The following is a 27,948-nucleotide window of genomic DNA, read 5'->3' as shown; positions in this document are numbered from 1 at the left end:
CCAGGGAGGGACCAAGTGTTCCTACCCATGTGTCTGTGGGTGTGAGCAGCTCGAATTCAAACCATACCAGCTGTCCATACAATTTACTATTAAGTTTCTTTGATTCCTTCTCATATTTGTTAAGTTAAAACTTGGGCAAGGGGGCTGGAGAGATGGCTCAGTGGTTAAGAGCACTGACTGCTCTTCCAGAGGTCCTGAGTTCAATTCTTAGCAACCACATGGTGGCTCACAACCATCTGTAATGGGATCCGATGCTCTCTTCTGGTGTGTCTGAAGAGAGTGATAGTGTACTCATGAACATTAAATAAGTCTTTAAAGAAGAAAACAAAAACTTGGTCATCTATTATGGGCTAGGCACTGTGTCTCAGATCCTGGGCACAGAGATGAAAAGAGGGCCTCTGGGGACAAGCTGCGTGGCACTGTGACAACGGTCCCCAGTCCAGCTGAGAAGTGCTTCAGTGTGAGTGTTTATAAGATGGATGGGTGCTTACAAGTGGTGTCCTACTTTCATTTCTGTTGCTGAAAAACAAACAAACAAACAAACAAACAAACAAAAACACCTTAAGGGAGGAAGGGTTTGCAAAGTTTGTGAGTGTGGAAAAGGAACCGAATCAGGATCTGAGTCACAGTGTCACAGTGCCTAGCCCATAACAGAGGACCAAGTCTTTTAATTTAACAAATATGAGGAAGTATTAAAGAAACTTGATCGTCGCCTGCACCGTCAGTAGCATAGAGTGTGTGCACGCGAGCTTAATGCTCTGCTAGCTCTCTCTACTTTTACACAGTCCAGGGCTTCAGACCTGCGGAATGGTGCCTCCTGCAGTGGGCTGGATCTTCCCATGATGGTTAGAGCAATGAAAATAGTCCCCCAGGCCCGCCTGGAGGCCAATGTAAACTACTGTTGTTGAGCCTCCTTCAGGTGATTTTGGATTGAGTTGAGACTGCTAAGTGCCTGGAGAAGGGGGGCTTGTGAGTGGGGGGTGTTTGATTTGGCTCCCAAGAAGCAATGCTATGCCTTTGTGTCCTGGCTTGTTCTATGTGTGGGTTGGGAAATCAGACAGATAGGAGGTGTAGAAGCATGAGAAGGTGGAGCAAAGAGGCCTTGAAGCATTTCAGAATTCCAGGGGCACTGGAGGACCGATGGAGGTGGCTGGATCGGGAGTCTCGGGAGGCTACTGTCCTAGGAATTTGATTTTTAGGGTGTGGCTGTTAAGAAGCTGCTGGTGTCTGAACAGGGAAGCTGTTGTGGCTGGCATCCATGTAGCAGAGGTGTAGTGAATGGCTGCAGTGTTCCAGAAAGTGCTAGAATGTGCAGTAGCCTGTCTCCCTCTCAGGAGTGCAACCAGCAGCTGGGAGGAGGCAGAATCCCAGTGCTGTATTCCATCATCACGGTCTCAACTCAGAGCCTCCTCAGGTCTTACCCACAATCCACAGCAGCAGCCGCCAGGTGATTCCACAGCTGTGCTGACAATGTCTCACATCTCACAGGCCACTCACCAGTCAGTGGAGCCAGGAAAGCCACTGGGGGAGGGCATGGCGGTCATGAAGGTAAGAAAAAAGAGGGGCTACTGGAGAGGAACCCTACTCTACTCAGGTTAAACCTAGATTAGATGGGACCTGAGAGGTGTGTGTGTGTGTGTGTGTGTGTGTGTGTGTGTGTGTGTGTGTGTGTGTGTGTGTGTGTGTGTTGGGGACACTTTAAGAAAAACAAAGCCAAAATTGCATGCAGGACTTTGAATGATCTGATGCAAAAGGGGCCTGGACCTGAAGCTTCATTTGATTCCTGGTCCTCCTGCTTATTCTCCCTGTCTGAGATTCCACATTGCCTGTTAGAGTGTTTATGATGAAGGAGCCCTTTTTAAAAAAAAGATTTATTTATTATATTAAGTACACTGTAGCTGTTCAGACACACCAGAAGAGGGCATCAGATCTCATTACAGATGGTTGTGAGCCACCATGTGGTTGCTGGGAATTGAACTCAGGACCTCTGGAAGAGCAGTCAGTGCTCTTAACCACTGAGCCATCTCTCCAGCCTGAAGGAGCCATTCTTAAAACACTTGTTAAATATCAAGGAGTCTGACATTCCGTGTTAAGAATGCATGTTATTAGCTGAGCCTGATGGCACAGGCCTGCCACTTGAGAGGGAGGCAGGAGATCTCAAGTTCAAGATCAGCCTGGACTACAGAGTGAGTTCAAGGTCTGCCTAGACTGCAGTGTGAGACCCTGACTCAGAATTAAAAATGAGGGACTGGAGAAATGGCTCACGGCTAAGAGTACTTGCTCCTCTTGCAAAGGACCTGGGTTTGGTTCTCAATACTCACACGGTACCTCTCAGCCCCCCATAACTCAACCTCTGACCTGTCCGGGCTCCAGGCATGAATGTGACACACATACGAGTGAGTCACATATCTCAAAATAAAAGTAAATCAATTAGAGAAAATTAAAAATGAAAAGAGGGCTGGGGAGGTAGGTCAGGCAGAGAGAACACTTACCTGGCATGCACCAGGCCTCGGATTCAAGTACCAGGACTGCTGAAACAGGGTGCCTTTTAACACCGGACCTGACCAAACTGGCCTAGGAATCATCCCATGAAGTAAAAGTTCTACTGTCGGTGCCTTGTAATTTGCCTGTTATTTTGGGGAAGTTTTACTTTAGGCACTGTTCCAGTTTAGTCTCTGTTGCTGTAATAAAAACTACTGACTAAAAGCAAGTAGGAACAGGAAAGGGTTTATCTGGGTCACACTTTTGGGTGACGGTCCCTGATTGAGAGGAGTCAAGGCAGGAACTCAGTAAGAACTTGAAACAGAAGGCACAGAGAAACGCTGTTTGCTGGTTTGCTCACTTTCTGGCTTATGATCCGTTAACCTTGTGCAGCCCAGGTTTCCCTGTGTAGGGAATGGTGCTTCCTACAGTGGGCTGGGCCCTCCTACCTCAGTTAATAACCAGACAGTCCTCCACAGGCGTGTCTACAGGCTGATCTGATTTTTATAGGCAAGGTGACAGAATGCTAACTAGGACAAAAATAAAATATTTTTTATTTGTTTTCTAAGACGTTGTTTTGGTACTAATTTTGATTTAGCCAATGGAAGAAGACAAGATGATGTCATCACTGGCTGTAGAAGTCTTGATTTCTGTAACCTGTCAAACTTAACCTAAGACTAATATAAGCATAGCCCTTTTCTGGGGCCATTTGGATGTGCAGGGGTTTTTTGTTTGTTTTGTTTTAATATTAAAAAATAAGCTGTTTAGCTGTTACATTTCTGAATTATGATGGGCTTCCAGAAATACTAAATAAGATATGACATTGTGATTTTTCTAGAAAATTCTATAGCCATGCATTTTTTTTTTTGTTCTTTTTTTTGGAGCTGGGGACCGAACCCAGGGCCTTGCGCTTCCTAGGCAAGCGCTCTACCACTGAGCTAAATCCCCAGCCCCTCCATGCATGTTTTTAACAAACTCCTTACTGTGAAACAGTGAGCCCTTGCTGATTTAGTCCCAGTCAAGCGAGGAAGCCCAGGCGTGAAGGGTTCGATGTGCTGACCTGTCCACCTCCTGCTGTCACAACCCTTTCAAATACTAATGCAGAGTGATTAAATGCATATTTAATCCTCAACTAATAAAAAAACACATCAGGCCTAAGTGTGATGCAAAAGTCCGGGCATTGTTTATCATAAACTATGGAGTAGGGATGCCTTGTGGGACCTTCGCAGCTTGTGGTGCAGAGTGGAGTGGACTTTCTCTGTGGGGAGTTCGAGGATGGAGCCGGTCTTAAAAGGCCTGGGCCGGTGTGGTGCGTTTGACTTCTGGATTACAGAGTGATGAAGTTTTAAAGACCAATGTTTGCTGCTTATCTCTGCCTCTGGCAAGCGAGGGGCTCTGTGTCCCCTGGACTTTGCTCACTGTCCTGAGCTGAACTTGAGATGTTTTAATGGGGCATTCTCTTTACGTAAGTCCTCACTCTGTGTTGAAAGAGCAGGGGTTGGGGGTGGGGAAAGGCAGACAAATCTCAGTGTGTTCTCTGTCACGTGGCAGGGGCTGTTTCTACAAACTTCTAGAGAAGGAGCTTGATTGTTTGTTTGTTGTTTGGCCTCAAACTCCCTGTGTCGTTGATGAGAACTCTGAACTTGTCATGTTGGGGATTGCAGGTGTGCCTTTTGTGACGTTCTGGGAAGCAAACCCTGGCTGGACGCATCCTGGGCAAGTGCTCTATCCAGCCTCAGTGCCCAGCCTCATCTGATCAAAGAAGCTAAGCAGGGTCAGCCCTGGTGAGCACTTGGGTGGGAGATGTTTTAAAGCCAGGCAGCTGTGCTGAGTCCCGGCCTCACTACTCAGTGCCGAGGCCAGGGCTGAGGAAGAATGAGAGGACCTTGACCTCACCAGCTTTGCCCATTCTAACAGGCAGAGGTAGCATTTGGGCAAATCCTCATTTCTAGACCTTTGTCTCTGAGGGTGTCTTCCTTAAAAATCTGTTTACAGATGCATGCAGTACTTGTGGAAGCCAGAGGGGGTGCCAGGTCCCCTGGAACTGGACTTACAGATGATTGTGAACTACCATGTGGCTGCTGGGAACTGAACCTAGGTCCTCTGTAAGAGCAGGCGATGCTGGTAACCACGGAGACATCTCTCCAGCCTCCCTTTAAAGACAAGCCTTTCTTCTTTCAATTATCTTGGTGCGTGCGTGCGTGTGTGTGTGTGCGCGCGCGCGCGCGCGCGCGCGTGTGTGTGTGTGCGTTTTCGCGGTAGTCAAGAAAATTAGAACTGTGCAATAGTGAAACAGGTCGTTCAGTACAGATTAGAACCGTACACACCTGGGTTGTGCAGGGGGCAGGCGGTTATGCTGTAAGGGTAATAACAGAGTCAGAAACCAGGGGCACAGGGAGCTTTTGAAATGGTCTATGGCAGAAACTTTGGCAGATAAAGCTATTTCTTTATTTTATAGAAGTAATCTTGAAGTGCCGCATGCTGGCTGGGTGTATGACTCCATGGTGGAGCAGTGCCCAGCGTGTGCACTGGAGAACCTGAACTGGCTCGCAGGTCTCTCATGGCCCTTTCCCAGCGTAGACTCCGCTCAGCCGGCTGCTCTTGTGTCTCTCTTTTCCATGTTTCCCTGCTCTCTGTGGCGCTCTTAAATACCAGCCGCTGGTGGGAAGACCCCACCTTGGCTTTTGTTGTCCCGTGATGTACACCGCCTTTCTGGCCAGTGCACACATGCATTATGATTGAGCATAGGTATAGCATGTTTTATATGGTGAGATGTACGTATCACCATGTCTGTTCACAGACAGGGGAGAAGGGAAGAGGAGGGTGTAAAAGTAAGGGTTTTTTGTGCCCACCCTTGCTCTGATTAACGACACGGAGGCCGTTAAACTTGCTAAAAGCTTCAGGCACTACAGCTGGGCAGATTCTGAGCTGTTCTAACACAACAGTGCGGACCTGGCCTACTTCCCAGCCACGAGATCCATTGCCTGCTATCTTGGTCTTATCTGAGACCCCCCCCCCCCTCTCTCTCTCTCTTGGAGCTGGGGACTGAACCCAGCTAAATCCCCAACCCTGAGACCTCTCTCTTTATCTGTGTCCTAATGGCCAGCTCCCCCTGGCCCCACTGAGACCCTCTGCCTCTCACCGTGCTTGGGAGTCCCACCTTTCCTCTCACCCTTCCCTGTTCTGTTTGTGTGTGGTTCCCTCCCTGCCCCCAGCCCATATGTTGCCTTTCTCTTAGGGTCTTGCTTATGGTGGAAAGCCAGTCATCTTAGCTTTCCTATTTACAAACTACACAGCCTGGCAGAAAATTCCCAGGATGGGCTGGAGAGGTGGCTCAGCGATTAGCACACTGGCTGCCCTCACAGAGGACCCAGATCTGGTTCCCAGCACATACATGGTGGCTCAAAGCTATCTCCAATCCCAGTGCCTGGGGACACAATGCTATCTTTGGGTGGGCTTCCTCTAGCACCGCATGCACAGATACACACGCAGAATCCCAGCACACAGTTAAAAAATTAATAACAATAAAGAAATTCTCAATGCCACTGCACAGAGTGTAACCTGTAACACAGAGTATTTCCCCCCTTTCTCCTTGACCATTTCTCTTCCCTTTTCTCTCTCTTCTTGCAACTCAAATTCCTCCTCGCCTTGACTAGGGGCCCGATTTTGTCAGAATGCAGCTGGGCTTTTCAACCAGCAGGGGGCGCACTAGGCACGTCTAACGGTTCCCACGTTTGTGGAGTCCCTGGAATCTCGCTGGATAGTGCATTTCTTTGCGTTATGTCTAGTGAGTATTAAACTCATCCATGATGCATTCAATTTTTGAGTTATTTAAAACCTACTCTTTTCCTTTAGGAACCGAATCGGCCATTGGATTTAAACTTAAGCGTAGCTGTTTTCAAAGTAGTAGCGCTCTTGAACCAAAATGTGAACAATGATCAGATGAGAATGGATGCCTAATAAAGCCGTTAACAAGACATAGTCAGAGTTAGAATTAGGCGTTAAGGACAGATCTTAGGAAGCCAGATAAATCGCTAAGGATCCCTGCACTTGGCCTGTAGAACGGGTGACCTAGTTGAGCTGAGACCCCCTAACTGAGCATGTCAAGGTCGCTGGCTTTCTGTGATAGCCACAGTGCAGAATTCCACAGACAAATAGCTTAGAATGTTGAATTCATTGTCGTTTGGAGCAAGGTCGGAGAGCCTTGGCCCCCCCAAGCTGCCATTGGCTCACATGCCTGTGGCTGCAGCGCCCTCGTGTGGTGAAAGGAGCGCAGACACCGGGCCCTTTCCCTTCCAGACAGGCGCAGCACTGGTCACCCTCCAGCGGGAGGTTTGTCACATGCTTCCCTGCAGTTCCACTGTTTGAACACCATTTGTCACATGGTGTGACCTTGGCTTTTACAAAGCTCACATTGCTCCTGGGCCAACTGATCGCTTGGAACATGGCGTGTATTCCCACCAGAAGCAGTTTCTTGGAGGGTGACTGGGGACTCAGGGCATCTGTGGAGACCTCCGTATTGTAGCTCTGGTCATACTGGGTGGGAGGTGGCAGTTGATACTGGGCTATGAATTGTGCTTTGCTCAATAATTCCTATAGGCCTGAGGGAGGACCTAGTTTGCCTTTGAATATGGAGTGGATCATGATGTCATAGCCAGTTGCAGAAGGGGAGACTAGGTAGTGCTCCCGTCTGCTCTTGCTCTGCCCTCTGCAGAAACTTAAGACCTTCTCAGGCCCCGAGGGAGTCAAAGCCACCAGCTAATCAGCTCAGGCCTTCCTCATATGCACCTCTACACACCCATCCGGCCTCACCTGGTTGGCGTCAGCTCATAAGGAACATAGTTAGGTGTAGATGCTGTTGCTGGTTTATGGGGCATCTGTTGAGAGGCCCATCTTCAAATGCCCCCTGATTCTGGAGACCCAGACCAACGATTGTACTATTTATCAGTGGGTCTCAGCAGGTCAGGCACAAACCTTTAAGAGATGGACCTCAGATTTTGTTCTTTCTGAGACAGAGCCTCCACGTAGCCTAGGCTAGCCTTCAACTCACTGTGTAGCCAAGGGTGACCGACTCATGGAATTCTTGAATCTGTGCCCATATCCCCCTTGGTCTGAAATTACAGGCCTGGGACCTCGTGCCAGGCTCCTAAATCACTTTTTAATTAATAAATAAATAATGTAGATCCGTGTAAGTGTGTGCTGTGTGGTATTACATCTGTAGCTATGGAATTCAAGGTGCTGTAAATGTCCTACCCCCAAGGCACGATACCCTGGCATCCTGATGAACTGGAGTTGCAGACACTTGAAAACGCAAATGCAGGAGGTTGTGCTGATGCTTGAATCGGATTCTCACGTAATCCAGGCTAGTGTGTCCTTACAGAGACAGGGTCTGGGGCTGGGGGAGCTGTACACACAGAAGCTGATCTCTCTCTCTCTCTGATTGGTCGTGGGTTCTCTGTCTTGTCACCCTCTCACTGCCTGCTGTTCCTTGTCATATTCAGGGTGTTAGCACTCAACACCAGACAGAAGCTATGCAGCCTCCTATAGGATGTAATCCCGCGATCTGTGCATATGTGACTATATGTGTACAACCAGCCCTTCATAGACAGACTCCAGACAAAACATGATTTGATGTCTGGGGAGAATAATCAGTGGTTAAAAGCGTTGGTTGTGTAATCATTAGGACATCTGTGCAGCAAGGCTGGCCTCTCACAAACACCTGTAACTGTGCTCTGCGGGCTCTGAAGCCCTCTTCTGGTGTCTGTATGTAAATGCAGGGACCGCACCCCAGCCACCCACATGTGTACACACACACACACACACACACACACACACACACCACACACCACACCATACACATACACATACACACACACACCACACCACACCACACACATACACACACACCACACACCACACACCACACACACACACACACACACCACACACCACACACCACACACCACACCATACACATACACACACACCACACCACACCACACACATACACACACACACACACCACACACACACACACCACACACCACACCACACCATACACATACACACACACACCACACCACACACATACACACACCACACACCACACCACACCACACCACACACACACACACCACACACCACACACCACACCACACACATCATTCACACACACACCACACCACACACCACACCATACACATACACATACACACACACACCACACCACACCACACACATACACACACACCACACACCACACACCACACACACACACACACACACACCACACACCACACACCACACACCACACCATACACATACACACACACCACACCACACCACACACATACACACACACACACACACCACACACACCACACACCACACCACACCATACACATACACACACACACCACACCACACACATACACACACCACACACCACACCACACCACACCACACACACACACACCACACACCACACACCACACCACACACATCATTCACACACACACCACACCACACACATACACACACACCACACACCACACACACACACATACACCACACACCACACCACACACATTCACACACACACCACACCACACACATACACACACACACCACACCACACCACACACACACACACCACACACCACACACACACACACACACCACACACCACACCACACACATACACACACACCACACACACACACACACACCACATCATACACATACACACACACACCACACCACACACATACACACACACACACCACACACACACACACACACACACTATGTCTTTTTTAAAAAATGTTTTTAAATTTGGGGGGAGACGTCAGTACTGAACTATACGCCTCTTGGGTATTATTTTCTGAAGGAAACAGTGTAACTTTACTGACTGTTTACATTCCGTTTTGTGACATAGAAGAACTAGAGATGACCTCAGGTATGTAGGGATGTATGCGCAGATGAGGAGACAGTGCCACGCCATTTCATTTATGAGGATTCGGGATTCTGGAGGGGGTGCTGGAAACAATCCCCCTTTGGACACCAGGACGCTGAAATGTATTCAAGTGACTGTGTTTGTAAGCCATATGCAGTGTTATGACGCAGTATGTTTTATGCGTGTGCACACGTATGTGTGTTTATGTTTTGTATGTGTATGTGTGTTTGCATGTGTTTCTTTTTTTTTTTTTTTTTTTTTTGGTTCTTTTTTTTCAGAGCTGGGGACCGAACCCAGGGCCTTGCGCTTCCTAGGCAAGCGCTCTACCACTGAGCTAAATCCCCAACCCCTATGTGTTTCTTTTTTAAAGCTATTTTTACTTCTCCATATATGTGTGAGCCTGTTCTAGTGTCTGTGCACCGTGTGTGTGTGTGCAGTGCCCGTGGGAGCCAGGAGGACAGTATCAGTCCCCTGGAACAGGAGTTGTGGCTACCATGAGGGTGCCGGGGAGTGAAGCCAGGTTCCCTGCAAAAACAGCAACTGCCCTTAACCACTGAGCCATCTGCAGCCCTGGTGCAGGTGTTCGTGTGTATTGATGTGTGTAATGTTTGTATATGTGTGCATTTGTCTGTATTCGTATCTGTATTTGCACTTATGTGCCTACACGTTTGTGTGTATGAGTTTGTATGTAAACATGTGTTGGTGTGTATTCACATATACATGCATGTGTATGTGTTGTTGTGTACATATCTTTGTATATTTGTGTGTGTGTGAGTGTACAAGTATCTGTGTACACGGAACTGTATGTTTGTGAAGTCTATGTCAGATGTGTGGGTATATTAAAAGTATCGGGGGACTGAAAGCTTTGCTTACATAGTAAAAGATTTTGAGACCTCGGCATCCTGCTTCCTCCTGGCGTGACTTAAAGTTTTACAGTGTGCTTGCTGCACGACTGTCTCTTGGGGAAAATGGGAATTGTAATAGCAGCTCCCTTCAAGTCACGAGGACTAATTAGAGACCAGTGTTCACGAGTGGAAAGGCAAGGGACTGTCTGTGGCGTGCAGTGCCTGTCTCCTTTTCACTTGTATCCTGTGGGGATTGTGCTTGACTATATGCTGACTTCAGCCGGCCTCTGCTGCCCTGAACCGGCGCTTCTCAACCTTCCTAGTGCTGCGACCCTTTAGAGCAGGTCCTCATGTCCTGGTGACTCCCAACCATGAAGTTATTTTTGTTGCTAGTTTTGTTCTAGTAAGTATGGTTGCCACTGTTGTGAATTGCAATGTAAATACTCTTGGTTTGCCAAAGGGGTCATGTCCCACAGATTGAGAAATACTGAGCTAAACCTTAGGCGAGTGTGGACTTGTCTCAATAGCTGCAGGTTTCTCGTTGTGTAGTCAGAAAGCAGTCTGATGGGTCTGCTGGGCTCGTTCTTGCTGACCTGGAAGAATCACTGAGCGAGACTGAATCAAGGGGAAGGTGCCTGGTGCTGGTGGGTAGTGCTGTGCTTGGCCCCTGTGCTCCGGCATTCGGTTCCACACTCAGTGCGGTAAAATAGTTTGTGAGAGCTTGATCGTAGCTCTCTTGGGCACTTTCTAGAGTACTCTGCGTTTCCTGAGTACCTGTCTAAGATGATGGAAGCCTGACTCTAAAAGCCACCTCTCCCTTTTCTCCTAGGACACCTGGGATGAGCTCTTGATTGGTGACGTAGAGATGAAGAGGGTGTTGAGCTGCCCCAGGTAAAGGCTGGACCTAGACGTGGCCTGTGGGTGTGGAGTGCACTTCAGTGTGTAACCACCGTCTAACTCCGGCCTTTACAGGTGCGTGTTGACTACAGTGGACCCAGACACCGGCATCATAGACAGGAAAGAGCCGCTGGAGACCCTGAAGAGGTAGGACACATGTGTGTACTGTTGCTGTCACCCATGCTCAAAATGACCTATTGTGCACCAGGGGCTTGTGTGATATCCCAGGGGCACCTTTGATTTGTATCTGTCCCTCCAGGATGTGAGTCTGCTTCTTCCTCTTTTTATTTTGTAATTTTCTAGGTGGTTCCTCTGAATCAATACATTTTCAGTTGTACAATGTTCTATTTTGAAACTTTTAACCTCTCACCAACTTCTTTTCTGATGTATGTGAGTATATGTGAGTATGTATGTGTGTATATGCATGTGTGTGTATGTAAATAGGTGTGTGTATGTGCTTATGTGTGGTGTGTGTGTTTATGTGTGTATGTGTGTGTTTATGTATGTTTGTATGTGTTTGTGTGTCTGTGTATATATATATATGTGTATGTGTGTATGTGTGTGTATATATGTATGTTTGTGTTTATACATGTGTGTTTGTGTGTATTTATGTGTGTATATGTGTTTGTGTGTGTGCACGTGTGTGTGTGTGTGTAGGGCCAAGGTTCACATTGAATGACTTTATCAGACACTTTTCATCTCTGTTTTTTGGATTTGTTTTATAGAAATCTCTTTTTAAAAAATAATCTATTTATTTTTTATGTTATGTACATCAGTGTTTTGCCTGCAACTATGTCTGCTCTAGGGTGTCTGATCTCCTGGAGCTGGAGTTACAGACAGTTATGAGCTGCCATGTAGGTGCTGGGAATTGAACCCTTGTCCTGTGGAAGAACAGTCAGTGCTCTTAGCCTCTGAGCCACCTCTCCAGCGATTAGACTTATTTTCATGGGGCAGAACTCCTAGGCAGTTTAGAGCTGCTGTTAGCAGTGGACCGCTGTCTTCTCACTCCTAGACATGAGGAAGAGGTCTCCACACCTCATCCCTGCACATCCGTCTGATCTAAAGCATCATACATAATCCCTTGTGAGCACACTCATGGCTCTGCATGCATGCATGCATGTTGGCAGTTCTAACCCAAATCCATATTCTGTGGCCATAAAAGTCTTAACTTGGTCCAAATTGTCTGAGGCCAGGACTTCAGAAAATGCTAGGTGCCTTGGGGCTTCCCGGGCCAGGCTCAAGGCGAATGGAACTCAGCCCCTGTTCCCGCTGACGTCGAAGAGGCATGTCACCCTGGCAGTAAGAACGGCACAGTGGCACCCATGCAGTTAGTAGAGACGAGGTGTGTGAGCCTCCTTCTGCAGGGACACACAGCAGTGCTGAGTGGCTGGGCCATGGCCAGCTTGGAAGCAGGGACAACCAGGAGGTGAAGACACATAGCTGCTGTGGCCCTGCCCACCCAGGATGTACCCAGGATGACCCAAGGCCTCTCACTGGCCAGTGAGCTCCAGGGACGGATCATCTGTCCCTGCCTCCCCAGTGCCAGGGTTATAGGCGGGTGCCACTGGGCTTTTCCTGGCTGCCTGAGATCTCAATCCAGGTCCTTGATCCTGCACAGCAAACATTTTACCAACAGAGGCATCCCCAGCCCCTCCCATCAATTCCTAACAATGTGAGAGTCCTGGGTTCCATCTCAAACATTGCAAAAAGCATAAGAGGACAAAAGGCCTAATTTAACATTTTTCAGGGGTGGCTGGTTGTTTTGTTTGCCTCTCTTCTGTTTTGTTGTGTATCTCTAACAGGTTTAGAAGTTTTTTCATGAGGCCTTTGGATCTTAATTTTGTCTCTGCTTTTTAAAATACGGTGAAGGACGGGGTTGGGGATTTAGCTCAGTGATAGAGCACTTGCCTAGCAAGCACAAGGCCCTGGGTTCGGTCCCCAGCTCTGAAAAAAAAAAAAATACAGTGAAGGTAAACTTTCTTCAGCTAGGCCTCAGACTCTGTCAGCAGTCTGATTGGTCAGTGACATTTCTGCCATAATTTTTGTTTGCCTAGGAACTCCAGTTTTGAATCTTAATGCTGGGAAACTTTAAATTCTAGGGGGCCAATGCCTTGACCCAGAGCTTTGGCAAGTGTTCTAGTCTCATTGCTGGGGTAAAATAAAATACCTTGATTAAAGCAAGTTAAGGGAGAATGAGGTTTATTGGAAGCTCCTAATTCCCAGGATCCAGTGCAACATTGTGGGGAAGTTGAGTCAGGAACCTGAAACAGTCATGTCGTTTGGAGTCGTGGACAGAGAATGAATGTCCACTCGCTTGCTGGCTAATGCTCAGCTTGATCTCTCCACTCTCAGACAATTCAGGGCACCCTGCCTAGGGAATGGCGCCACCCACACTGGGCTGGGTCCTCCCACATCAGCCCACAGGCCAACCCAGTGTAGGTAATCTCTCTCATTGAGAGTCTTTTCCTAGGGAGTTCTAGGTTGTGTCATTGACACTGAAAGCCAGTCATCTCAGTGGGGGAGGGGTGGTTCCACTCTGAGATTCTGTGAGCGTTTTCTTTCCCCGTGAGTTGTGAGTCTAAGGTACCTAAGTCATAAAGTATTTGTGCTTACAAACCCACACATTATTATTATTTTTATTTTGAGAGAAAGGGTTTATCTGTGTAACTCTGGCTGTCCTAGAATTCACTTAGTAGGTCAGGCTTGCCTCGAACTCAGAGACCCAGCTGCCTCTGCCTTCTGAGTGCTTGAATTAAAGGTGTGTGCTATAGTATTTGGTTACAGTCACTCCTGTCTACCTCCAGAAAGGGCTTGTTGTTGGCCCGTAATTAACCTAAGGAGCAGTCTTCCACGTTCTCTGGATAACACTAGACTCCTGTTTCCCTTTGGGGCCTGACGGCAGAGTTTGGCTTTTTTTTTCTTTCAGCTATCGCCTGTGTGATCCTTCTGTGAAGAGTTTATACCAGTCGTCTCCACTCTTTGGGATGTATTTCTCAGTGGAAAAAATTGGAAGCCTGAGAGTGGGTGACCCTGTGTATCGGATGGTGGATTAGTGGATCCCGTGGACTGACTCGGTAAAAGTTTCCCTTTGTTTGTAGAACTCGGACTCTTGACAGCATGGCCACATCTTCTCATCTTCTGATTCTTTAATAATTTTAAAATTACTTTACTATTTTCTGTGCATGGATGTTGTGCTCGCCTGTATGTGTCCCATCTGCATGGCAGTGCCCAAGGAGGCCAGAAGGGGGCCCCCGATCCTCTGGAAGTGGAACTACAGACAGTTGCGAGCTGCCACGTGGGTGCTGGGAATCAAACCTGTGTCCTGTGGAAGAACAGCCAGTGCTCTTAACCACTGAGCCGCTCAGTCACATGCCTGTGTTTGGTTGGTTTGGTTTGGTTTTCGAGACAGGGTTTCTCTGTGTAGCCTTGGCTGTCCTAGAACTTGATTTGTAGACCAGGCTGGCCTTGAACTCACAGAGATCTGCCTGCCCCTGCCTCCCAAGTGTTGGGATTAAAGGTGTACACCAACACCATCTGGTTCAGATGCTTTTAAAAGGAAAACCTTATGCTGTTTTAATTTTGTGGAGAATGAGCAGTTTGGGAATCAGAAAAAAATGCCCCCTCCCCCATTCTTTCCATACTCTGTGCCTTCACTGTTCCTCCTCCCGTTTGGTCATAAAATACCCAGGGCGGCTACACTGCCTGACTGGCAGGTACCCCTGGCTCCCTGGGGAACATCCCTAAAGGATAAGGAACCAGGTGTCATGGGCACGCCTTTGGTCCCAGGACTTGAGGCAGAGGCAGGCAGATCTCGGAGTTCAAGGCCAGCCCGGTCTACAAAACTAGTTTCAGGACATCTAGGGCTACTCAGAGAAACCCTGTCTCAGTCAGCAAAATGTCATCAACAACAAAGGGGAAATAAGAAATGAAGGCAAATGATTCTCTAGGGTTAGGGGTGTGTGTGTGTGTGGTGTGTGTGAGTGGTGTGTGTGTGAGTGGTGTGTGTGTGAGTGGTGTGTGTGTGTGTGTGTGTGTGTGTGTGTGTGCATGCACATGTTTCTGTCTGAGGAAAGGGAGCAAATATTGAAAGCAAGCGCCTTATCAGACATCTCTTAAATATAACTTAAGGTTAAAAACCAAGTGTGTCAGGCTGACTGACAGTGCTTCAAAGGTAGAAAACAATGATGATGTTCTTATGCTGAATGTATCAGGTCACCCGAAACCCTGAACCCTGCAGACACAAGCATAACCCTCGTGTTATTAGAGTGATGAGTCACGGGAAAACAGTCCTAAAGAGCCTCTCTTTCAGAGCCCATTATCTACCCCTGAAGCACTGCTCTTCTCTTCGATTTGTTTTTATGTTATGTGTATGAGGGCCTTGCCTATGGACATGAATGTGTACACATGCAGTACTTGCTGAGGCCAGAAGAGGGCGTTGGATTCCATGGAACTGGACCCAGGTCCTCTGTAAGAGCACCCACTGCCCTTGAACGTCTCCAGCCCTATTTCCTAGGTTTTAAATTTATCTCGAGGCCCAAACCTTTGATTGAGACTTTGCTCTCTAATTCTTCCCTGGGATTCTCAGATATGGTCACCTCTCTGCAGCTTTGTCCCTGCCCACGAGTGATCATCCTAAGGACAAAGTGCCCCGAGGTTCATGTGGACTAGGGGTAACAACAGCACATACATTGGGGTTCATCCTTAGCTCCGAGTCTCTATGGATTGTAAGTAGGAAGTAAAGGTCGTCCTCACAGGGTTGGGGATTTAGCTCAGTGGTAGAGCGCTTGCCTAGCAAGCGCAAGGCCCTGGGTTCGGTCCCCAGCTCTGAAAACAAAACAAAACAAAACAAAACAAAACAAAGATCGTCCTCACCAAAACATGTTATTTTGGTTTTAGTTCATTATATCAGAAACACAGAGACAATCGGTACGTACCAGCCTTGGTGTCTTTTATTGTCCTTTGGACCGTAGCATAGAGTTAGAGACCATTGAAGTATAAATGTGAGGCAGGAAATGAGAAGAAGGAAATCAAATCCCAGGGACCGACTGCTCAGTATGATGAAGTTCAAATAGAGAATGGTTTAAGCATCCCCTAATGCATCTACAAGGACCTATTAAAGACAAAGAATACAGAAAAACTACATCCTGGTTGGCAGTTGCGGGGAGAAACAAGCAAGCAGTTTAGCAAGCCAAGAACATGCACTTAGCTGGGGCGTTTTGACCCCGAGTTTCCAGAACAAGGTTGGGTGCTTTCCCACGGGACGTTTTAGGCCAAGGGGTAGAAACCAAAAATGGCTTTGGCTGAGACAGGATGGAGAAACCTTACCCTGTTAGGGCTACCTGCTGTAATGAGGACACTGTAATACTTCTGACCACGCTTCATTGTTCCTGTTTTTCTGAGACAGTTTCTCTAGGTAGCCCTGGCTATCCTGGAACTCACTCTGTAGACCAGGCTAGCCTCGAACTCCTAGATCTATTTGTCCATGCCTCCTGAGTGCTGGGATTAAAGGCAGGTCCACCACACCCAGCACTTTATTGTTTTCTTTTAAAGATGCCTGTCTAAACTATCTGAAACGCTTCTCATAAAACATAGGATGCATTTTACAGAAATTCTTGTGAGGAGGGTTGGAGAGATGGCTCAGTGGCTAAAGGCACTTGCCGCCAAGTCTGTCATCCTGGGTTCGATTCCCCAGACCCACCATGGGGGATGAGGAGAACTGTTTCTTCTCCCAAGTTGTCTTTTTTTTTTTTCATTAGATTTATTTATTTTATGTATATGAGTACACTGTAGCTGTCTTCAGACACACCAGAAGAGGGCATCAGATCCCATTACAGATGGTTGTGAGCCACCATGTGGGTGCTGGGAGTTGAACTCAGGACCTCTGGAAGAGCAGTCAGTGCTCTTAGCCACTGAGCCATCTCTCCAGCCCCCAAATTGTTTTTTTGATCTCCACATGTGTGCCACACCACACCACACCACACCACACCACACCACACGCGCGCGCGCGCGCACACACACACACACACACACACACACACACACACACACACACACACAGAGTTTTAAATAACCAGATGTGATCATTCACACCTTTAATCCCTCTGCTTGGAGAGTAGGGGTAGGAGGGTCTCTCTGAGTTTGAGGCTAGCCTGGTCTACATAATGAGTTTTGGGACAGCCAGTGCTACATAAAAAGACCATGATTCAAAGAGAAAGAAAGAAAGGAAGAAAGAAAGGAAGGGAGGGAGGGAAAGGAAAAGAAAGGGAAGGAAAGGAAAAAAATTAAATAAAACCCTTGTGCTTGAAAATCGATGTATTTTTCAATGGTTCTGCCTTGGATTTGATGACATATAGAGGACACCAGAGAGGAAATGACAGCTCCCATTGGACTTCCCCCTGCTGTCCCAGCTCTGGGTGACTGAGCCCAGGAGCAGTGCCTGGCTGTGACTTCTGAGCATCTTTATAGTTAGACTAGTTCCTACAGGTCACCTGGTGATAGGCCTACGTGTTCAGATCCCATCTGCAGTAAGCAAACATGGCCGCCCTTCTGTAGATCACTCTGCCGTTCCCACTTGCTCAGCCTCCCAGGAGGCCTTGAGTTTCACAAACCATCCTCTTAGGGCCTGTGTGGAGGGAATGGCAATGGATGCTTAAAGCTAAGCAGTAAGGCTCCTGTCGCCAACCGAGCTGGCATCGTGGGGCTGCGGGGGAGACACAGCCAAGACACAGTCCTCACCAGCACCCTGTTGTACTTCTGTGTATGAGGAAATGACCTCTCAGGGGTCACATTACTCCTCATACCGCTACACGGGAGCCTCTGTGGGCGCAAAGCACGGTGTGACCACAGCCAGCAGCGTCAAGTAAGAAAGACGTCTCCTTAGGACTCTGCTGGGAGTCGATTTTCACAAGCGGCTGTTTTCTGATGGTAGCTTCTGCAGGTCATAGTTTACAGTCCCCGCGTTTTAACTTCCAGGTTTGGATTATTCACAACTGACAGTCTGAGTAACAAAGTGATGGGGAATCTTGTCATTTACTCGGCTTCCCTGGGAGACGACGCATCTGCAAGTCCTCACGGCCATCTTCCTGGAAATGGATCTCTGTTCTTCCTCTGGAGCTGCACATGCCCGAGTTCATTCAAGAAAGCTACCAGAGGTGGTTTGGGAATGTGACGGTGTATAAATTTTAGATAATGAGGTTTTAAAAAATTAAACGGAATTGTTACTCCCACGGTTACATACATTCTTCTAATTCCTGCCTGTAACATTGCTGAGTGAAGAAAGTTTAGGGGCTGGGGATTTGGCTCAGTGGCAGAGCGCTTGCCTAGGAAGTGCAAGGCCCTGGGTTCGGTCCCCAGCTCCGAAAAAAAGAACCAAAAAAAAAAAAAAAAAAAGAAAGTTTAAAGAGACAGCCAAAAGCTGCCATTTAAAAAAAAATGTTTATACTTTTTATAGGTATATCATCTGAGAAAAGTAAGAAACGGAATCATCGTGTCCTGAATATCTATCTTATGCGCTAACATGCTCACAGAAGCCTGTCTTCGGTCTTCACAGAAGTCTTGACCTGGCTCTTGAGCCCTCCTGAGTTTTCATATATGGCGGCTGTGTTTACCTTGCTGTCACAGAAGCATGCTTACATACAGAAATGACTTCATAGGTCAAGGGGTTATTTTATTCATAGATTTTGTGTCTTTATATTTCGTTCCGATTCTATTAAGACAGGTAGAGTTTATCTGTAGCTGTGAATCCTTCCAATTCTACAATTTAAAGTTTAAATGAATTTAAAAGAATGGAACCTTCGGAAGAGACAAGGAGAAGCCATGAGCACAGTTTTCAAGGCTCGTGTCCATTTTTCATAGCTCGCTGTGACAGTGAAAGCACCCACTAAGGTCACAAGTAATGGCTTGCTTACAGCGGTATGGTTCCTTCGTCATTAGTAAGTGGGAATCTCTCCTACTTCCTCTGTGACTTTGCTCTTTCTTTATAAAATCATGTCGTGAGTCTTCCCTGGGTCCCAAGCCTTACCTGGTCACTGGTGTGTGGAGGGCACCTCGAACTGTGTGCACATGACTGTCTAAGCCAATGGTTCTCAACGATCCTTCCACAGGGGTCATATATCAGATATCCTGCATATCAGATATTTACAGTTCCTAACAGTAGCGATCTTACAGGTATGGAGTAGCAATGAAAATAATTTTATAACCATAAAATCATGTGGGGTTGCCACCACATGAGGGACTGTATTAAAGGGTGGCAGTATTATGGAGGTGGAGAACCGCTGGTCTAAGGCATTGTCGTTGATGACTTCAAGAGTCATCTTATAATCAACGGGGGACCGATGTTGTACCTTCCGCCTTCTCCTTCTCTGGGTTCTGGGCCCCTCGCCTCCAGGAGGCTGTGACGTAAACGTGGTCTACGAAGCTGTATCCTAAGTCAGTTTTAAAAATGATAATTTTTTAAAACGGTCACACTCAGTTTAAAGTCAACCATTAAATTTCGAGCCATTTCCTCTTTACGTTTCCAAAGAGAAGTAGGAAGCGTGATGAACACACTCGGCTCTTGGCGCCATCAAGATGGCTTTCTGTAGAGAGCGTAGAGCACCGGGCTCTCCTGTGGCACCGCTAAAAATCCCCAAGAGAACACCTTGAAGGAGGAAGGATTCATCTGTTCCACAGTTTCAAAGGGTTCTGGCTATGGTTGCCGCTCTGTTGCAGTGGGCGGAGCCTCATCTATGGGAGGCGCAGCAGGAAGGGGCCGTGTGCATCAAGCCCTCAGGAGACTTCCTCCTCCACAGCCAGCCTACACCTCAGAACTTACTTCAGCCTCCCCACATAGTGCTACCGACTGGGGACATGCCAGCTAGAGGGTGACATTTCATATCCAAACCCACGGAGGTGAGACGCCCAGCTAGCTGAGACCAGTGTGTGCTAGCATTCCGCTTCCCCCACTCTTCATAAAGTGACCTCTCCGGGGCACCCTTACAGGGCGTCCAACTGGGCCGCCACACATTACCCAGCCTCCCTCTGATACCTCGGTCTTGCATTTTCATTCCAGTATCACGTAAACATGGAGTTTGGGGGACTGTCCCTCTCTGCTTCAGGGCGCTTCGGGTCAGCAGGATGGTTCTGAGCAAAGTGTGATCCTACCCATCACGGGCCCTCCAGTGTGTCAGCTGCTGTCTCCTGAAAGGCAGGTCCGGCCCTGTCAGAACTGTGCGGAATCTCTCTCTGGGAGACGCTCTCCCTTCAGCTGACACTAGGCTCCCAGCCTTTTCCTTCTCTCACCCTGAGACTTGGGGTGGAGCAGAGTCGGTGTATTCCAGTTTCTCGGTCCACTGTTTTAATAGCGAGCGTGATGGCCTGAGGGAAGGGGCACAAACTTCTCTTCAGCAAAATGGCTTTATTTCTGCCTTGACTGTTGCAGCCGCGTTCACCCACCCCCTACCCTCTGCCCCTTGGCTGTAAAATCCCCAGCCCTTGTTTTAGTACAAAGTCCAATCTCTCTGCCTTATCATACTAGAGAAATACGGTTCTCCTTGTTGGAACAGTCTTAAATAAAGACTTGACATTTTAGCCACTTGATACATCAAACGGGTGCCTAAGGCGACCAAGGTACCTTGTTGGCCTTGTCTTTGTTGTTCAAGATATGGTGGCATTGGAAGAGACTCCTGGCAGTGCCAGTCCACATTAGGATGCCCGGGAAGGGGGTTGGGGTGGGTGGGAGTGGGGGAGCTTGTCTAAATTACTAGTCCACACTTGAGCCTCTGCGGATAGCAGCAGCCCTGGATCGGCCCCTGTAGATCCTCAGGGCTTGGTCAGATCTTTTCACTTCAGATCCCAGCTGGCTGGAAGCTCCCGGCTGCTGCCAAACTGCTCCCCACAGTCTCCAGAGGGGCAGCTGCCCGCAGCCTGGTTTCTAATTTCAAAAGCACGCCATGTTCTGCAAACGTTGTGTGTCTTGGGTCAAATAAACAACCCTACAAACATGTAAATAAGCTGTTCTGCACCGATTGATCGTGGGGCAGGGTCAGCCAGGGAGAGAGGGATGGAAGGAGGGAGGAACGAAGGAGGGGGCAGCGGGAAGTAGGGACAAAGGGTGAGAATAGTGACAGCTGAGCCACCACCTCCCGCCTAGGCCGAGTGAAGATGCTCAGCTTGGATTGGAGGGGAAGGGTCAGGAGTTGCTGGCCTTTGGGCTGAGGTCCAGGCCCCAGCCGCCGGCCACAGTAGCTCTTGGTCCAGTTGGCGCCCGAGGTGTATCAGCGCTCCCCCGCCCGCTCCAGCCATGAGTGCCCGCACCTGGGCGCTGGCCCTCCTCGGCTTCTCTGCGACCCGGGTGTCCCGGCAGCCAGGGTCCACCTGGGTCTGTGTCGCCGCGCTGGGACTGGCCGCGGTGACGCTGGGGACCGTGGCCTGGCGTCGCGCGCGTCCCCGGCGGCGCCGGCGGCTGCAGCAAGTGGGAACGGTGGCACAACTCTGGATCTACCCGATCAAGTCCTGCAAGGGGGTGTCGGTGACCGAGGCGGAGTGCACTGCCATGGGGCTGCGCTGCGGCCACCTGCGCGACAGGTATGCGAACGCCGAGCATCACCACGCTGACCTAGGCTGTGTGGGTGCGGGGAGGTCAGCGGGGTCCGCTCCCAGGTCCCTTCTTTCCCAGACTAGGGATCCGGAGCTGGAGAAGGAGTGGTGAGAAACAGAAAAAAGGGATCCTCACCCTCCGCCAGCCAACTACGGGAACTGGAATTCTGAAGTTTCCCAGTTTCCCCGCTTATTGGAGATGGACCGCTTTCTGTCCATCCTCCCGTGGCTGTTTCAAGTCTTGTGGTGTAGACGAAGCATTTCTCACGTCGGCCAATTCGCAAGCAGAAACTTCAGTCTCCCTCCACCCAGGGACCCGGAAGGGATTGACCCTTGGTTGCTGTACTCTTAGCGATAGTCTTAAATTTAGAGCGAATCCTAGGCACCGCTCACCACTGTTAGTGCGGTAGTTAAACACGTCCTTGCAGCTTAAGAAAGTCATCCGTGAGTGTTATTTCCCCAAGGCTCTTGGCAGATACAGGTTCTGCGCAGGGCTGAACCTCGGACTTGTAAACAGCAATTAAGAGTCCAGCTGAGGAGTGACCCGTATCATCTGGGCTTCAGCAAAGGGTCAGCAGCTCTGCCTCTCACCAGCTCCCAGCATTACTGGAAAGCTTGCCTTTCAGGATCCTCAGGGCCTCTCCTTCAGCAAAGGGCACAGGCTAACAGAGGCTGTGACCTTCGGTTCTCAGCTTTCTAATGCTAACACGAGCACTTCGCCCCCTACCAGGCCAGTCCAGTGGCTATGCTGATGGAGCGGTTCAAGAAGAAATGGAGATCCTTGCTCCAAAGCACTTCTTGTCTCATAGCTGATTTACGGGCGACTTTTACATAAGGTTGATGGGCAGTTACGGACTGGTGGGATTTTCCTTTCAGTATGGACCTTGTTGTATGACAACCCCCTGCCCCCCATCACCTGTGTTTTGCAATCCTTCATGTCTCAAGAACCAAAGATCATTAGAGGCTGGAGGTGGCTGACACACGGCTCTGGCTGATTGCCAGACTGCCTGCACCCCTCCCCCACTCTTGAAAATACACCAATGATTCTTTCACCAAGACACAGCAGTTCCCCACGAAGTTCAAAGGTCAGCTGCTCATCCCTACCTCAGGCACTCAGGAACCCTAACTATTCTCTGCTTTGTGCAGTGGGGCCTCGCATACACTAGCCTCTCATCTCTAGGTGGCTCCTGTCAGCCTTGGAGGCAAAGCCTGTTGACATTTTACTACCATTTGATTCAGAAAACATGTTCTGAACTGCACCACAGCTGTGGTGGCGAATTCTTCACTTTCCCAGGGAACGTAAGCAATAAATAAATAGAAAGATAGATAAACAACAGCAAATGCAAACAATCAAACAAAAAAATGAGGAACTGCTTCACTGGGGGACCGTGACAAGGGCCAGAGAACAGAGAGGACGGGTCCCAGAGGCTGTCTAGGGGGGACTTGGGGAGAATTTAACAAAAAAGAAAAAGAAAAGTCATTTGCTTATACTGAAAACTAGAAAACGGCCAAGCCCTTTCCAGGCAAGTAAGAACATTCTAGAGAGTTGGACAAAAACACCAGGCTTAAAGGCTGGCATGTTCTGATGTGTTTACCAGAAAGAGTTGAAAACCGGACAGGGGCTTGAATCTAAGGAATACTTTTGCAACATTGAAACGACCGTGCCCAGCAGCCAGTAAGAAGTGGAGATGACCCAAGTGTCCGTGAAGGGGTGAGGAGATTAAGTAAAATGTGGTTTATACAAACATTGGAATATCATCCAGCCTCGGCAAGGAGCACAGGCAGACAACGGAAACACAACACTAATCTAACTGAGCAGGACAGAAGGACTAGTTAGTTGTAAAGGATTTCAGCTCCAACCGCGCGACTCCAAATTCATAAACAGAAACAGGAGAGGAGGTTCTGGGGCTGGAGCGGGTGGGCGTGGTGAGTTCTTGTCTTACTGGGTGCAGAGTTTCTGTTTGGAAAGAGGAAAAGTTTTGGAAACGGTGGCGAAGGTTGCGCAACACTGAGCGCGCTGAGGGCATGACTCGCTCATGTGTGGGGGATGTTACTGGTGGTCAGTGTCTGGGTTGGGCCTTTCCTGAGTTCTCGGCTCCTTCTCTATTTTTTTTTTTTTTAAATCAGGGCTTGCCAAAGCAGCCGGTAACTTTATTTGAAGCAAGGCAACGGTACAAGTTTTAGACTCCAGCATCCAGAGGAATACACTGGCAAGACTGATTGACAGAGGCCACGTGACTGAGATCACTCAAGGGCTCTGATTAGTGCTCCAGGCTGGGGATCAAGAGAAGGAAGGCCTGCGTACGGGGCATAATGAGTGTGTCTCTCTGCCTTGGCTGACACATTAGGTCAGAATACTAGCTTTTCACGGAACATGTGCTTTTCACAAAGCATTTAGTTACAATTATACCAATGCCCACTTATTTATAGGCATAAGATGATAAGTGGGATATCCTGATTTTTTTTTTTTTTTTTTTTTTTTTTTTTTGTTCAACACAATTTAGACTTATCTGGGAAGAGGAATCTCAGCTGAGAACAAGCCTCTCTAGATTGCCTAGAGAAAAGTCTGTGGGGCATTTTCTTGATTAAAGATTGACGTAGAACGGCCCACTCTCTGTCCTGCGTTGTTTAAGAACGGAGGTAGAGCCAACTAGAACGAGCAAGACAGTGAGCAGCACTGCTCTGTGGCTTCTGCCTCAGCTTCTGCCCTGAACAGCGGAGAGGGGATGCATCGCACTTCCTCTGCAAATGGTTCTATCCGTTGCTCTTCCGTCTCCAGTTACGTTTCCCTGAGGAGTGAGCATCTCTAAACATGGAGAAGAGTGGGCTAGGAAAGTACTGTAGAGAGACACCAGACCTTTTCAGCAAACTCCAGAATCCACAACACCCTGTGTTTAAACATCGGGTGGGTGGGGCTGGAGAGCCGGCTCAGCAGTTAAGAGCGCTTGACGTCTTGTGGGTGAATGGGGTCTTTTGTTGCCAGCACGCCCTCTTCTGGCCTTTACAGGCACTGCATGCATGTGGTGCTCATACAAAGGGGAAGGCAAACACCCACGCCTAAAATTTAAAAGTAAACAAAGGCAGCCACCCGTTGCTCAGCTGAACTCTATGGCTGCAAACTCCTCACTTTTCTGCCCGGGAGAGCTCACAGCTTCCCCGTGACCCTCTGGCCGTCTGTGAAGTGGGATCTTCCCATCTTCTTGGGCCTTGCTTAATGAATATGATCAAGTCCTGGCAAGCGCTCCATCTGTTACACATTGATTCTTGATTGGTTATTAACTCCTTCAAAATGAACAGACGGTGTCAGGCCCCAGTCTTGCTCATTGCCAAGGCAATGCTGAGGACAACATACTCTCTCCCTCCCCCTCTCCCCCCCCCCCCCCAGCCCTCTCTCTAAGCTCATGGGGAGATGAGAACTGGGTAAAAGGTGCAGGCTGGGGGTTGGGGATTTAGCTCAGTGGTAGAGCGCTTGCCTAGGAAGCGCAAGGCCCTGGGTTCGGTCCCCAGCTCCAGAAAAAAAAAAAAAAAAAAAAAAAGGTGCAGGCTGAGGCTGCCTGTGCTGTTTTCCATGGAGTCCGTATTTTGTCCATGTCAGGTTTTGGCTCGTGGTCAATGAAGAGGGGAACATGGTCACTGCCCGGCAGGAACCTCGATTGGTCCAGATTTCTCTGACCTGTGAGGACGACAACTTGACACTCAGTGCAGCCTACACAAAGGACCTGCTGCTGCCTATCACACCGCCTGCCACAAACCCCCTTCTCCAGTGCAGGTGAGCAGAGCAGGCCTCTGGCCTGTGGGCCAGATATGCATGCACTGTCCCTCACTTTAGCCTTTAGTTGTTTAAAATTTCAGTTAGCTTATGAGATAATAGATGGGTTTCATTATGCCGTTTTCACACACACACACACACACACACACACACACACACACACACACATACACACATACTGTACCTTGCTCATATTAGCCCCATATTTCCTTGTCCTGTATTCCTTTGCTGGTCCTTTCTTCCCCTCAAATAATTATCTCAGTACTTCATATCACGTATGTATAGATAGGTAGGTCTGTGAATTCACCTCAGTTGGTCCAGTATTTGCCTACCATACCATACAGGAAGCCCTGGATTTACTCTCCAATACCACATAATCCAGGCATGATGGTACATTCCCCTAATTCCAGTGCTGAAGAGGTAGGGGCAGAAAGATCTGAAGTTTCAGGTCATCCTTGGCTACATGGTGAATTTGAGGTTAGCCTGGGCTACATGAAACGCTGGCTTTACATAGATAGGTAGGTAGGTAGGTAGGTAGATAAATAGTTAAATCTAGACTCTAAATAAAGCAGAAAACATGAGCTATTTTGCACCCCCATTTTTGTTTAGACTGCTTTCTCTCCATGCACAGACCCTGTGTTACTTCCGTGTCCTATAGATACACGTATGAACACATATTTATATTAAAATCCAGATCGTGCATATGCTCTTGCAATTCTGAGGATGTGTGAACAACAGAGAGGCTCCAGAAAGCACACTGTTAACAGCCATTGATTGCACAGGACGCCCTCAGCATCCAGTCCTCTGCCTCATGAGAGGAGAGACGCGGCTTCAAAAGCCGGTGTGGGAACAAGGGACACAAAAGCCCAATGTAGCAGGCTGAGGATGGGGCGCAGTGGTAGAGCACTAGACCAGCATGCTCGAAGCTCTGGGCTTGAACCCCAACTCAAATATAAATGAGCCAATTAAACAAAGTTCTATGCAGAAAGCAATGGGGGCCAAAGCACTTAGAGCATGACCCTAAGAGAAAAATAATAATCCCACCAAAGAATCCAGGACAAACTGGGAGCAGGTAGGAAGGGTGTCCTAGAAAGGGGGGAAGTCCTGTAATCTGCCCCAGGGCTGTCTTACAAAGGGCTCTGGTAACAATGCCATATTAAATGATACTCAGCTCCAAGCAGGGAAGTTGCAAAGTGGAAAAGAGGGGCTGGGGGTTTGGCTCAGTGGTAGAGCGCTTGCCTAGGAAGCTCAAGGCCCTGGGTTCCGTCCCCAGCTCCGGAAAAAAAAAAAGAACCAAAAAAAAAAAAAAAGAAAGAAAGAAAAGCAAAGTGGAAAAGAAGAACAGTGGTAACTGAAGAGGTGTCCTGTGCTCCACTGGAGGAAATGTGGCATTGCTCGAGCTGTTGGCACACAAGTCCGCCTCCCGAGCCCTGACGCTGGTGGGCTGCAGGAAGGGAGGTGCTCTGGGGCCTGACTTAGCAGCTGGGAAAGTGAAGCTAGCATTTCCTTTTGCCCGTTGTGGGGAAATGATTTGGCTTAATTATATTTTTGATATTGTTTCTGTATTTTTAATTTATATGAACATGAGTTGGGTGTGGTGGCGCATACCTTAAGCCCCAGCACTTGGGAGGCAGAGGCAGGCAGATCTCTGTAAGTTCAAGACCAGCCTGGTTTAAATTGAGTTCCAAAACAGCCAGCACTATACAGAGAAACCCTGTCTCAAAAAAAAAAAAAAAACCAATGAAACAAACAAACAAACAAATAAACACCCATGAATCCATCTCAGTCAGATCTGTAATCCCAGCAGGAGGGAGGCTGAGGCAGGAGCATCATAAGTTCAAAGGCAGCCTAGGCAACTCAGTGGACCCCACCTGAAAAAAAAAAATGAAGAGACAGAAAAAGGAATGGAGTGTGGGTCAGTGGTAGAGTGTTTGCTTAGCATGCACAAAGTCCTGGGTTCAAACCCCTCTACTGCTAAAATTTCTCTCTGTCTCTGTGTCTCTCTGTCTGTCTCTCTCTCCCATCCTGTCTCTGTTTCTCTCTGTCTCTGTCCCTCTCTGATTCTCTGTGTCTGTCTGTTTGTCTCTCTATCTCTGTCTCTTTCCACAACAATTAGCTGTGTCTTCCTATAACAATTAACAATTCCTCACTTGAGGCTCTTGGGTGACTGACTCTGAGCTCCCAGCAGGTGATTGCACTTCTTGCCACCTACCAGAGTTCTCTGGATTCTCAAATGAAAGACACACACACACACACACACACACACACACACACACACACAGAGAGAGAGAGAGAGAGAGAGAGAGAGAGAGAGAGAGAGAGAGACCATTATTTTTAATATGCCTTACTAGCTCACCCACTGGCTAACTCCACATGGCTAACCTACTTTCCCCTCCGATATTCCTAACTTATCACCTTTTAAAATC

General features: G+C 48.3%; 2 protein-coding genes across 6 annotated transcripts in view; both read left to right on the top strand.

Annotated features, from left to right (window-relative positions):
* The window catches only part of Mtarc2 (mitochondrial amidoxime reducing component 2), a 34,408-nt gene extending 13,244 nt beyond the window's left edge, over window positions 1-21,164 (top strand). The window contains exons 5-8 of one of the 3 annotated variants that reach the window (XM_017598658.3): window positions 11,111-11,172; window positions 11,254-11,325; window positions 14,105-14,252; window positions 18,629-21,164. In XM_017598658.3, the coding sequence (XP_017454147.1) occupies window positions 11,111-11,172; window positions 11,254-11,325; window positions 14,105-14,231 (261 nt within the window). In that variant the 3' untranslated portion in view covers window positions 14,232-14,252; window positions 18,629-21,164. 3 annotated transcript variants of the gene reach the window in all.
* A 138-nt stretch (window positions 21,165-21,302) lies between these two features.
* Mtarc1 (mitochondrial amidoxime reducing component 1) overlaps window positions 21,303-27,948 on the top strand; it is a 39,974-nt gene continuing 33,328 nt past the window's right edge. For 2 of the 3 annotated variants that reach the window (XM_039091110.2, XM_063272629.1), the window contains exons 1-2: window positions 21,303-21,741; window positions 25,349-25,522. In XM_039091110.2, coding sequence (XP_038947038.1) covers window positions 21,458-21,741; window positions 25,349-25,522 — 458 coding nt within the window. In that variant the 5' untranslated portion in view covers window positions 21,303-21,457. The remainder of the gene's footprint in view (window positions 21,742-25,348; window positions 25,523-27,948) is intronic. The other variant, NM_001100811.1, reaches the window with a different exon arrangement.

This window comes from Rattus norvegicus, chromosome 13, assembly GCF_036323735.1.
Source record: "Rattus norvegicus strain BN/NHsdMcwi chromosome 13, GRCr8, whole genome shotgun sequence".
Taxonomy (NCBI): Eukaryota; Metazoa; Chordata; class Mammalia; order Rodentia; family Muridae; genus Rattus; species Rattus norvegicus.
The sequence above is the reverse complement of the archived record's forward strand: the minus strand, read 5'-3'. Positions and strand labels throughout refer to the sequence as shown.